Raw genomic sequence first — 12,248 nt, forward strand, 5'->3', positions numbered from 1 at the left:
AAAGTATGAATATAATTATGGATATAAGTTGGATAATTAAACTTTATGACTACAAAATCAAATATATTATTAAAAAGATGATAAATCAAATTAATAATATATTAATATGATTGTATATTTTTCTTAAAAACGAATGTGTTATATAAAATTATATATGGTTACAAATAAATTCAGATATTCGAATACAGATCGGATAGTTATCTATCCATATTCATATCTTTTTTCTTTTGGTAGATATAAATATGAATATGAATATTAATCGAATTTTTAAGTTTTTATTCATATCTAAATTGATTTTGATACGAGAATAAATTCAGATGAATATTATTTATATCACTTTTATCTCCAATAGACGACCATTGCACTATCAATATGGTATGCATCATATGGTCTGCATTTTACACAGCTATCCATTTTATAGTGGATGTTATTCACGCTGCATCCACAGGGACCATGCTGTGAGAGAGAGAGAGAGAGAGAGGTGCCGCAGGTCATCAACATACAACCCCACAACTCTCCCAACATAGAAAATGTGAGTATCAAAGAAGGCTAATGTGCTTTCTTCAACCTCCAAAAACAATGAAGGCTAACGTGCCTAACCCCAAAAAAAATAAGGAATGCTAATGTGAAGGTGGGAAATGAGAGTGGCCCACACTGCATACAAGCATATTGATGATAGAGCCATTGCTTGAAATAATTTGCTATCAAGTTACACAGAAACCATCATGAAAACCAATTGATCAATATAACCATATAACGGCCATTATTTATTTCAAAAAATAGTTTTAAATTCCCAATGCTTAAATAGTCACAAAATAATGGCTAATAGATAATAATTGGAAAAAAAATGATGTTGTTTTTTACATTCTTTTGGACTGTGCAATCATTATTAGAAAAAATTTTGAATGAGATATTGAGGCTTAAAGCAAACATCGTACTATAGAAAAATGTAAGGACGAAAATAACAGTCAATTTATGACTCGACATATAAGGTATTATCTATTTTGATCCATAAATCTCATAATTTTATTCTTCAAAAATACCTCACGTGGGATGGAAGGAGAGAGAGTATGTGTGCAGACAGAATGTGTCATTCTCATTATTTTTTACTATAGACTGATGTACGGATAGGAGGAGCTCCATAATTACAGAGATGGTCTCTTTTCTGATGCACTATTATTGCTGTCAAAAGTTCATGACTTGATACGTGAAGTATTATCCATTCTGGCTCATGAGCCTCGTAATTGTCTTTTAAAAATTACCTGACGCGAAATGGATGGTCTCTTTTCATATATGCTGAATCCTTTTTGACTCACAATCAATATAAAACTAATGATGTCTTTATTTTTATAAAAAATAATAAAAATAATAAATTATAGTTGATATTACATTCACATTATTTATCTTAATAATGTAATGAGAGCAGCTAAAACCATTATAACCATAGTTATAATCGATATCGCCAATTATTTACAACTATGGAAGGATACTAGAATTCTATACAAATTTATATAAAAAAACTATTTACGAAGATAGATATCTCATATCACTTAATTTATTTGAATATTAAAAATCAAAATTCTAGCATCAAAGCGTCGCAGTGTGGGCCTTGCACCGCTGGCCTCCCAAGATGAAGGCTACTCAAACATAAAAGGAGGAAAAAAAAAAAAAAAACAAGAGGCAAGCTGATCCCCTTCCCAAGCCTCTCCTTTCCCATTTCTTCACCCTTCTTTCCCTGGTTCCAGAACCTTCCATCGTCCGCCCGCCCCCGCAAGCCGACGCCCGGTCTGGAACTTTCCATCACGAAACGGCGACGCTTCCCGTTTCCCTTCTCCCATCTCCGCCCCTTTTACAGCCGTACGCCCCTCGATCCGTGTTCTTCTCCTTCGTCACGGCTCTCCTCGACCCAATCCGAGTCCCTTCGGAGTCGCACAAAGTAGAATATTTCGCCCAGCTCCACTGTTCCCCCTTTCAGCGATCCCTCTCATTCCAATCACAACTGCTGTTACCGTTGTGGTAGTTGGTTTCCGCTTTCTTCTCCCCTCGACTTCCTCTCCCAGCTGCCGTTTCTTCTTCCTTGGTGCTCTTTGGCTTCGATTTGGAATTAGACCCTCGGTTTCTACTTGTGATCTGGTATGATGATTGTTTCCTCTGGTCTGGAATGACTCCAATTCCGAATTTCCGTAGAAACGCGGCTCTATCTCGTCATCTAGACCCCGTTTCTGGAATCAAAATCCCAGATTTATCTGTTTGGTTGAATCAAAATTTCAACTTTGTCTATTGTAATCTCTCCTCCGTCCATGAAGCCTCTTCGAAGTTGCTGTTTCTTCTGTTCTGTGTTCTTTGCTTTAATTCCAGATTTCCACTGAAATCCAGTTCCATTTCGCCAGTTAGATCGCTTCCTTGATATCAAAATTCGAACTTTATTTGTTTGATTGGATCAGAATATCAACTGTTTTGATGAATCCGGTCTTAAATCCAGCGAAAGAGGAGTATCCAGGAGGGGGTTCGTCTGGTTGTGATGATAGCATATTTGCTCCTCCGAGCCCTATGGAGGGGCTGCATGATACGGGGCCGCCGCCGTTCCTCACCAAGACATATGACATGGTTGATGACCCAACTACCGATCGGGTGGTCTCGTGGAGCCAGACGAACAATAGCTTCGTGGTCTGGGATCCCCACACCTTCGCGACATCTCTGCTTCCGAGATACTTCAAGCACAACAACTTCTCCAGCTTTGTCAGGCAGCTGAACACATATGTAAGTATTTGCAATATAAGTCATTCAAGTTGCTTTTAGGCTCTCTACTGCATTGGATGCTATTAGCTAGGTGCTACTATTTCAAATGTTCTTTATTTACTTGCTTATCAGTGTGAGGTGTGCTAGAAGGAATGATTTAATTATTTTACACGCAATGTCGAGTTGATGTCATGATTTTTGTTTGGTTTTACTGGATTGGAGAGTGTGACAATGTTTTTTATCCATATGTTCTCATTTTTTTTTCTTAATTTGGATTTATGCAAACGGAAGAAGGAATTGGCAAAACATGAAAGTAATGTCGTAGTGAGCCTGGCTTGTAATTTGATTGCCTAGGGTATCATATAAGTTGGATTGACTGTGCTAATTCTTCTACTATTCTTCAATAAAACTTCATTTGGTGGGAGTCCTAATTGAAATTTTAAAAAATATAACGTATGTCTTTTTCATGAACCAAAAAATGTATTAAGAAGATGGAAGAAGGAAAAATACGTACAGAAAGATGGACACCATTGCAAATGAAATATCCGGCCATATGAATGTGACTGAGGGGTGTGTGGTGAAGTTTTCAGTTTGTCTTTGTGCTTTTGAATAGCTAGTCTTCCACTATTCACATTTTTCATTTTAATTCAACTGTTCAAGATCCTTCCTCATTTGGGTTTCACCGTGTAATAACTGAATTTTCTATTCAGCGAGCGTTCATTTGCTTAAGAGAATGAGATTTCTGTTTTTTTTTTCTTTTTTTTTGAATAAATTACAAAACCCTCCTTGAGATTAGGGTTAAATTACATTTACACTCAATAGTTTCAAAGACATACGCTTACCTCCCTAAGGTTTATTTTTATCTAACACTTTAACCTATGACTTAACAAAATGTTAGTCAAACCATTAGACCCAAATAATATATTAGAAAAAAATTTCAAAATGATGAAAATGACCTTTCAGGTGGTTGCTGAGGACTTCAAATACCTCATCCTCATCCCGCTCCTTGCTAAGGGGCCGCTTTCTCCCTCACCATCCTCGTCACCTAGGCCAACCTTTCTCTTCTTGACTCCATCAACCACCATCCCCTCTGTCTGCCCCCTCACCCTTCCCCTCCTCGCCCACCCTTCCCTCCCTACTGGTGTCGAGCACATACGTGATCCCCCCCCCACCCCCAGGCATCAACCACCACCCTCATCCGCGCCTTCTCCCTCCTTAGCTCGATGTCCTCCGCTGGGTCTGATCCCATCCCCAACCCCTTTCCACCCTCCTCTCCGACTTCTTCCTCAGTTAGACCAACCACCTCGCTGCCGATCTTGCAGTCTCAAATCTCACAGAAGTGGTTTCACCACTATTGCAGGCTCGGTGGTGGTGTTGGCGGCGGGTTTGGAGGACTTGCAGAAAGGTCTCTAGCATTAACCGAAGTGCATACAAAAGTGGAACTAAAACATGAGAATTATAGCTTAAAACATTTTTAAGTACCTTGACATCATTCAAGAAGATGAATTTTCAACCATTAAGGTGGGCATGAACCACAATATCCATATCTTCTACTGTTGTTTGTTCGAACCAACCTCCAGAATCCTCCAAAGCTTTGATTCTCCAGACATCGGTAGTCCCGTTAAAGCAAAAGAAATTGAAGAAGATGCCAGTCACTTGCTGCTCCACTTGGAAGTGAAAGTAGAGGTTGATGTTTTGAAGGCGAGCCAATAAGTTCTCATCTGTTGCCCAGCTATGCAACCCAAGAGGGGGGGGGTGAATTGGGTTTCTAAAATTTTAGACTTAATTTATAACATATGATGAACAAGACAAAGATTTTAATTCAATATTAATTACCTGAAGCAGAATTGCAAGGATATAATAAAGAAATAAGGTAAAGTGATAAAGCACACCACAAACACAAGGATTTATAGTGGTTCGGTGCCAACCTTGCACCTATATCCACTCCCCAAGCTCCTACTTGGGAATTTCAATCCACTATGCTTGTATTCAACCTGAATACAAAACGTCGGAAACTCCGACACTAGCTATCCCAAGCTAGATCACTTGTTTTCCGGGTACAAGTAAACCCAAAACACTCCGATTTCAGGTTCGGATCAACCTTTCCTTGTTTTGGAAATCCTCCAAAAACAAGAACAAAAACTCACAAAGAGTTAGAAAATTTTGAGCACAGATTAATACAATAACAGCTCCTTTAAATGAGCGAATATAATAATAAAAACTTTACTCAAATGAAGAACCCCTTTTCGGATTTTCTCAAAGTGGATGAATGCTTGAACGAATGCTTGAGAAGATGTTGATTGTTGATTGAAGATCTCTTGAAAGCTTTGAAAGATCTCTAGATCAAGTTTGAACAATAGGCTTGAAAGATCCTCTTGAATGCTCTTGCTTTTCTCTTTCACAATCTCTCTTGTATATTGTGGATCCTCTCTCTTTTTCTTTTTGGATATTTCGTTGATCTCAGGCTTTTTCGTACAGATTTCGGATCCTCTCTTTTGTTTTTCTCATCTTTTGATTTCACGTTTGATCTGCTATTTAATCTGCAATTTCTTTCACCATTTAAAGCATTTTATGACATTAGAAGCAAGAGAAAACAATTTAGGCAGATAAAGAGCCGTTAGAGGATTTTTAGGAAGCATAAAAGACAATTAAAACGAGCAAAAAAATAGCCGTTACTGACATTTTCCGTTGCAGGGGTCGACTAATGAGTCGACTCATGCTTCAGGGGTCGACTCATGAGTCGACCTCTGTTGCAAAAATCAGAGAATGCGTTTCTGGAAATTCTTGGCTCAAATTAGCAGGGGTCGACTCATGAGTCGACTCATGCCTTGTGGGTCGACTCATGAGTCGACTCATAGGTCGTGCCAAGCCAGAAAACTAGCGTGCCAAGGAGAATTTTTGCGTGCCAATCAGCTCACAGTGCCATGAGTGGACTCATGAGTCGACTCATGCACTTCAAACCTTCATAACTTCAAAAATATAAGTCCAAACACAATGAAATTTTCACCAATAGATTTCAAATCATTTGTTCTACCAAATGGTACTATCAAATCAGGATTTTAGTGAAATTACGATTTTGCCCTTGAAGAGCATAAGGACTTTTTCATTTTAAAATTATTTATATCCCTTCAATCTGCTTTGTAATCATCAAAATCAATCTAGGAGCAACAATCTCCCCCTTTTTGATGATGACAAAACACTTGAACAAAAGCATTTATGTGAATGCATTAATTTCAAAAGAATGCACTATAGGTGTATATGCTTGAAAAATATGATTCTTTTGGCATGTGATATAAATGGTCATATGCAAAAATAGTTTGTCCATTTTCATAAACATTTGAAAAGAGTATTAGATCATTTTGAGTTTAAGATATATCAGAGCAAGAGAGAAAAATAAATTTTTCAATATATCAGAGCAAGAAAAAATAATTTTTACAATGTTATCCGAAAAGATTTTACAATGTATCAGAGTAAATGTTATAATATAACAGAAAAAATTTCACACTGTATCAGAGCAAATTTTATAATGTATCAGAGAAAATTTCACACTGTATCAGAGCAAATTTTATAATGTATCAGAGCAAGTTAAAAGAAATTTTAGGGAGTATCAGAGTAAGTTAAATTTCTTAAGATGTATCAAGGTAAATTTCAAAAGATGTATCAGAGCAAGTCTGAATTTTGAAATATATCAGAGCATATTTAAATTTTTAAAGTAAATCAGAGCATATGTAAAGAAGTAATTTAAAAGTTACATAATTGCATTGTACTTAGCATTGTACTTTTGGTATTGTTCTTTAAATTCTTCAATTAATTTCTCATAATTTGTAATTTTGCTTTTGATGGGTTGCTTTTTGTTTAATTTCTCAATAATTGAATTGCTTTTTGTTTAATTTCTGTTTGATGCCAAATTTCTCATAATTTGTAATTTTGCTTTTGGGGTTTTGCCTTTGATGAGTTGCTTTTTGTTTAATTTCTCCCCCTTTTTCTTTCATAATTTAGGCCTTTTTCTTTCATAATTTAGGGTTTTGCTTTTAATGAGTTGCTTGCTTTTTGTTTAATTTTTTACTTTCTCCCCCTTTTTGACATCATCAGACATGGTTAACTTTTCCTTTTTCAGAAATATTCTTTAATTTCTCCCCTTTTAGAGTATATCACAGATGTTTGCTCCCCCTTAATATAGCAATTATCAACAGCAAACAACAACAAAGAGAAGACAATATTTCAACAAGGAGAATATATATAACCAAAATATGATCAATATTATTACAAAAGGTAGAAATATAGGTAAAAGATGATTCCATTAATATCATAATTGTTTCAATACATAGTTCATATTATAAAAATCAACCAGCTAATTGTCAATACATGGCCCCAAGGTATAGATCCTAGAACAAGATACTAACACCTAGGATCTAGTAATGATCAAGATAAGTCAATGATCGGAGTCATCAGAGATAGGGTGAGGAGATGTTGGATCAGAAGTGCGTCCTCTACCCCGTCTGCCTCTGCCACGAGCAGGAGAACGAGATGAACTGGGAGGCTGAGAACGCTGAGATGCTAGGGACTGAACAGAAAGGGTGAGTCTAATAGAATCAAGTACGTTCAGTGCTCTGGAAACAGATTGAAGTAGAGCAGTGAACTGAGTGGTAGCATGCTCACTCGATCCTCGGATCTCTTTCCTCAGTAATTCATATCCACCTTTTAGTGCTCCTCTGAGCCTGCCAGCCTCTGCAGTGAGGTCTGTGACCTCAATAGTAGACTCCTGTGGCTGGGGATGGGCCAAAGCAAGGACTTGTCCCTGCAAGTCTAGAACTCTGCCAGTCAATCTCCAGACTGTGTCTTCAAGTTGCTGTATCCTGATGGACTGATCTGAAATCATCTGAAATACAGTGGAGATGTGGGGAGTAATGGTCTGATCAGAAGAGGTGGCTCCAGGTGCAAAAGAAGTACTACTCCACTGGCTAGACAGCAAAGAAGCCACACGCTGTGAAATATGCTCGATCTGATCGTCAGCCAGTCTGAACTCTGAATGAGGTGCTCTGCTCTCTGGCTGATACACTGGTGTGGGCATCCTAGTAAACTCTGAAGGGCCAGCCTCAGTATCAGGAATGAACTGGATATGTGGTGATGCTGCCCTGAAGTCATGGACAGGAGATGATGGATCTTCTTCTTCTACTCTGCCTTCAGTTCTGACTTCAGCTTTCTCTTCAGTTCTCTCTTCAGTTCTTTCCTCAACTCTCTCCTCAGATCCCTTGATCCAACCACCATCAGTCTTTGCAAATCCCATTCGGTGCAGGGTGTGTTGGTTGAAAGTATCCACATGAGAGAGCTTAGTAGCAGCCTCCCCCTCACAACTAACTCCAAACCTCCTAAATACTCTAGTAAGGGCCATACCATAAGGCAAGTGTGCCTTGGATCTGTTCAAAGTTTCTCTCATGGCCTCTATCATAAGTGCAGGGAGGTTCAGGGGGGTCTGAGTGATGACATGAAACATGACACATACATCTCTGCTGGAAAGTAAGTCATGTCTACCACTCCTAGGAAAGAAGAGCTTTGAAACTATCTGATGCAGCACCCTCATCTCAATGGACAAAATCTTTGCTTCTAACTTGTTTAAACTTCCTGAATAAGTTTCTCCTGAGATAATTCTGATCCCCTCTTCTTTAATTGGGAGTTCCATATATGAGTATCCTTCACTAGGCAACTGAAGTATTTCTCCCAATATCCTAGAATCCAAGCAGATATCAATTCCCTTTACAGTTGAAGTCACTGACCCGTTTCCATAATGTAGATTCTGGTAGAATTCTCTAACTAGGTCAACATAGGTGACTTCCTTAAGAGAGCAATAGAGTTCCCATCCTTGGTTTTTAATTTTACTTGCAAAAGTAAAACCTTCTTTCTCAAAGAACCGAAAATCTATATTTTTTCCGGTTTCTACTTTTCTATCAGAAAGAGGATTCACACTGGGGCTTATGGAGGATTGAGAGGGACCTTGAGTAGGTACTGAAACTGGAGTGGGAGCAGTTGAAGACTGAGCATGCCTTTTCTTTCGGACAATTTCTTCAGGCTCACGGATTGATTTCCTTCTTTGGGGAAGCTTCATCTTTGGAGCCATATCCACTAAAGTAGCAGACAAGAAGACTTGAATTGAGTGGAGGAGGGATCACAAGAGAGTGACGAAGGATTTTGGTGGAGAAAAGAAGTGGATTTTGGAAGTTCAGTAAAGTGCTAGGGCACGTTCCAACCGCGCCAAGCAAAGCGAGAAAGCACAGAAAATCCTTTTGAAGGAGGCGATTTTTGGTGGAGAGGAGGAGGAAGAATTGCCTCGAAATTAATCCTTGGATTTGGAGCAAGAAGAGTTGGAGAAGACGGCTTTTGGAAGAAGAACGATGGGAAGATGAGTCGTCTCACAAACAGTAACCCTTATAAAAACAATGAACCCGTTGAAAGTTGGTAGGATTTACAAGTTTGCCATTGAGTCGACTCATGGGGGTCGACTCATGAAGTTCAGAAAGTCAGGAAAAATGTGAATAAATTCCAGAAAAATTTGAAATTTTGAGTGAAGGAATTTTGCTCAATGATAAGTTTTTAGAATGATAAATTTGAGCTTTTGGGACCAAGATAGATGTTGAAACTTGAGCTCTAATCAATTCTTTGGAAATTGAGAAATTTTAGGCAAATGGATCTAGAATTTCTAGATTTCTCCTAATTTCACAGAATCTATCCTCACTAAGGGCCTTTGTAAAGATATCAGCTAATTGATTCTCAGTGCAAATATATTCAAGAATTATATTTTTGTTTTGAACATGTTCTCTTATGAAATGATGTCTTATTTCAATATGTTTGGATCTTGAGTGTTGAATTGGATTTTTAGATAGATTTATGGCACTTGTGTTGTCACATCTTATTGGTGTTTCATTAAGTTTGATTCCAAAGTCTTCGAGTTGTTGCTTAATCCACAAGATTTGAGCACAACAACTTCCGGCTGCAATGTATTCGGCCTCAGCCGTAGACAGTGCCACCAAATTTTGTTTCTTGCTAAACCATGAGATTAGGTTAACTCCAAGAAATTGGCAAGTTCCACTTGTGCTTTTTCTATCTAATTTACATCCAGCAAAATCAGCATCTGAATATCCTAATAAATTAATTTGTGAGTCCTTAGAGTACCATAACCCTAGAGTTTGAGTACCATTTAAGTATCTAAGGATTCTTTTAACAGCATTCAAATGAGATTCTTTAGGATTAGATTGATATCTAGCACATAAGCAAACACTAAACATGATATCAGGCCTACTTGCAGTTAGATATAATAATGAGCCAATCATACCTCTATAGTATTTTAAGTCTACGCTTTTACCCTCATCATCCTTGTCAAGCTTACATGAGGGACTCATTGGTGTGCCAATTGGTTTGCAGTTCTCCATTCCAAATCTTTTGAGTAGTTCCTTGGTGTACTTGCTTTGGGTGATGGAGATTCGCTCTTTTGATTGTTTGATTTGGAGTCCGAGGAAGAAGGTGAGTTCTCCCATCATGCTCATCTCGAACTCCCCCTGCATAAGCTTAGCGAAGTCTTGACAAAGGGATTCATTAGTAGACCCAAAAATTATGTCATCAACATAAATTTGTATAATTAGCATATCATTTTGATTTCTTTTAATAAATAGGGTTGTATCTACATTGCCTCTTGAAAAACCATTATTTAGTAGAAATTTGCTTAGCCTTTCATACCATGCTCTAGGTGCTTGTTTTAATCCATATAAAGCTTTATTTAATCTAAAGACATGATTAGGAAAAGCATGATTTTCAAATCCAGGGGGTTGTTCTACATATACTTCTTCAGAGATATATCCATTTAAAAATGCACTTTTAACATCCATTTGAAATAACTTGAAATTCATAAAGCAAGCATATGCAAGTAGAAGTCTAATAGCTTCTAATCTAGCAACAGGTGCAAAGGTTTCATCAAAATCAATTCCTTCTTCTTGATTATATCCCTTAGCAACCAGTCTTGCTTTATTTCTAATTACATTTCCATGCTCATCTAATTTGTTTCTAAAGACCCATTTTGTGCCAATTATTAAATAATCTTTAGGTCTTGATACTAAGGTCCAAACATTATTTCTTTCAAATTGATTAAGTTCCTCTTGCATAGCATTAATCCAGTTATGATCATTTTCAGCTTCTTCAAAAGTTTTAGGTTCAAGTTGAGATACAAAAGCACAATGATTAAGTACATCTCTAAGTGAAGAACGTGTTTTTACCTCATGCATAGGATCACCGATAATTAACTCCTTAGGGTGGTTGTGAACATACCTCCATTCCTTGGATAGGTCATTTGTACCTTGAGGTTGTTCTTGAATTTCTTCACTTCTCTCATCTTGTTTATCTTCTTGATCCTTGTCTTCTGGAGTTGCTGAGTCTTTCAGAGTGATCTCCTTCATACCTTCTATTAGTGGCTCTGCATCATCAACACCCTCATTCTTCCTTGAAGGAAGTCGTTAGATTCATCAAAAACAACATGTATGGACTCCTCAACTACTAAAGTTCTTTTGTTGAAAACTCTAAATGCTTTACTAGTGGAGGAGTAACCTAAAAAGATTGCTTCATCTGATTTTGCATCAAATTTACCAAGTTTTTCTTTTCCATTATTTAATACAAAACATCGGCAACCAAAAACATGAAAATATGCAATATTTGGTTTTCTTCCTTTCCAAAGTTCATAGGGGGTTTTCTTTAAAAATTGTCTAATTAAAGCACGATTTAAAATGTAACATGCTGTGTTAATTGCTTCCGCCCAAAAATATCTTGGAAGGTTGCTTTCACAAAGCATGGTACGGGCCATTTCTTCTAAGGTTCTGTTTTTCCTTTCAACTACCCCATTCTGTTGGGGTGTCCTAGGAGCAGAGAAGTTATGGCCTATTCCATTTTCATCACAAAAATTTTCAAAGTCATGATTTTCAAATTCAGTTCCATGATCACTTCTAATATTTTGAATTGAAAATCCTTTTTCATTAGAGACTTTTCGATGAAATTTAGTGAAAATATGAAAAGTTTCATTTTTGTGAGCCAAAAAGAAAACCCAAGTAAAACGAGAATAATCATCTATAATTACAAAGCCATATCGTTTTCCTCCTAGACTAGTGGTTCTTGTTGGTCCAAATAAGTCCATATGTAAGAGCTCTGATGGTCTAGAAGTTGAAACAGTGTTTTTGGATTTAAATGATACTCTAGTTTGTTTACCTAATTGGCATGCATCACAGATTCTATCATTTTCAAAATTCAGTTTTGGCAAACCGAGAACTAAATCTTTCTTAATTAATTTTGAAAGAGAATGCATGCTGATATGTGCAAGTCTACGATGCCACAGCCAACTAGTCTCATTGATTTTAACATTCAAGGATACTAGGCATTGCATGTCTAATTTAGCTAAGTCATTCAAATCTATCATATAAACATTGCCATGCCTATGTCCTATAAATTTAATGCCATCGTTAATAGGACTAGTCACA

The 12,248-nt window shown here is 37.2% G+C and overlaps 1 protein-coding gene across 1 annotated transcript in view; it reads left to right on the forward strand.

Annotated features, from left to right (window-relative positions):
- Positions 1–1,693: 1,693 nt before the first annotated feature.
- Positions 1,694–12,248, forward strand: part of LOC105055499 (heat stress transcription factor A-2b) — a 58,697-nt gene continuing 48,142 nt past the window's right edge. The window contains exon 1 of the mRNA XM_010937344.4: positions 1,694–2,760. Coding sequence (XP_010935646.1) covers positions 2,461–2,760 — 300 coding nt within the window. The 5' untranslated portion in view covers positions 1,694–2,460. The remainder of the gene's footprint in view (positions 2,761–12,248) is intronic.

The sequence above is a fragment of the Elaeis guineensis genome, chromosome 2 (genome assembly GCF_000442705.2).
Source record: "Elaeis guineensis isolate ETL-2024a chromosome 2, EG11, whole genome shotgun sequence".
In the NCBI taxonomy this organism is placed as follows: domain Eukaryota; kingdom Viridiplantae; phylum Streptophyta; class Magnoliopsida; order Arecales; family Arecaceae; genus Elaeis; species Elaeis guineensis.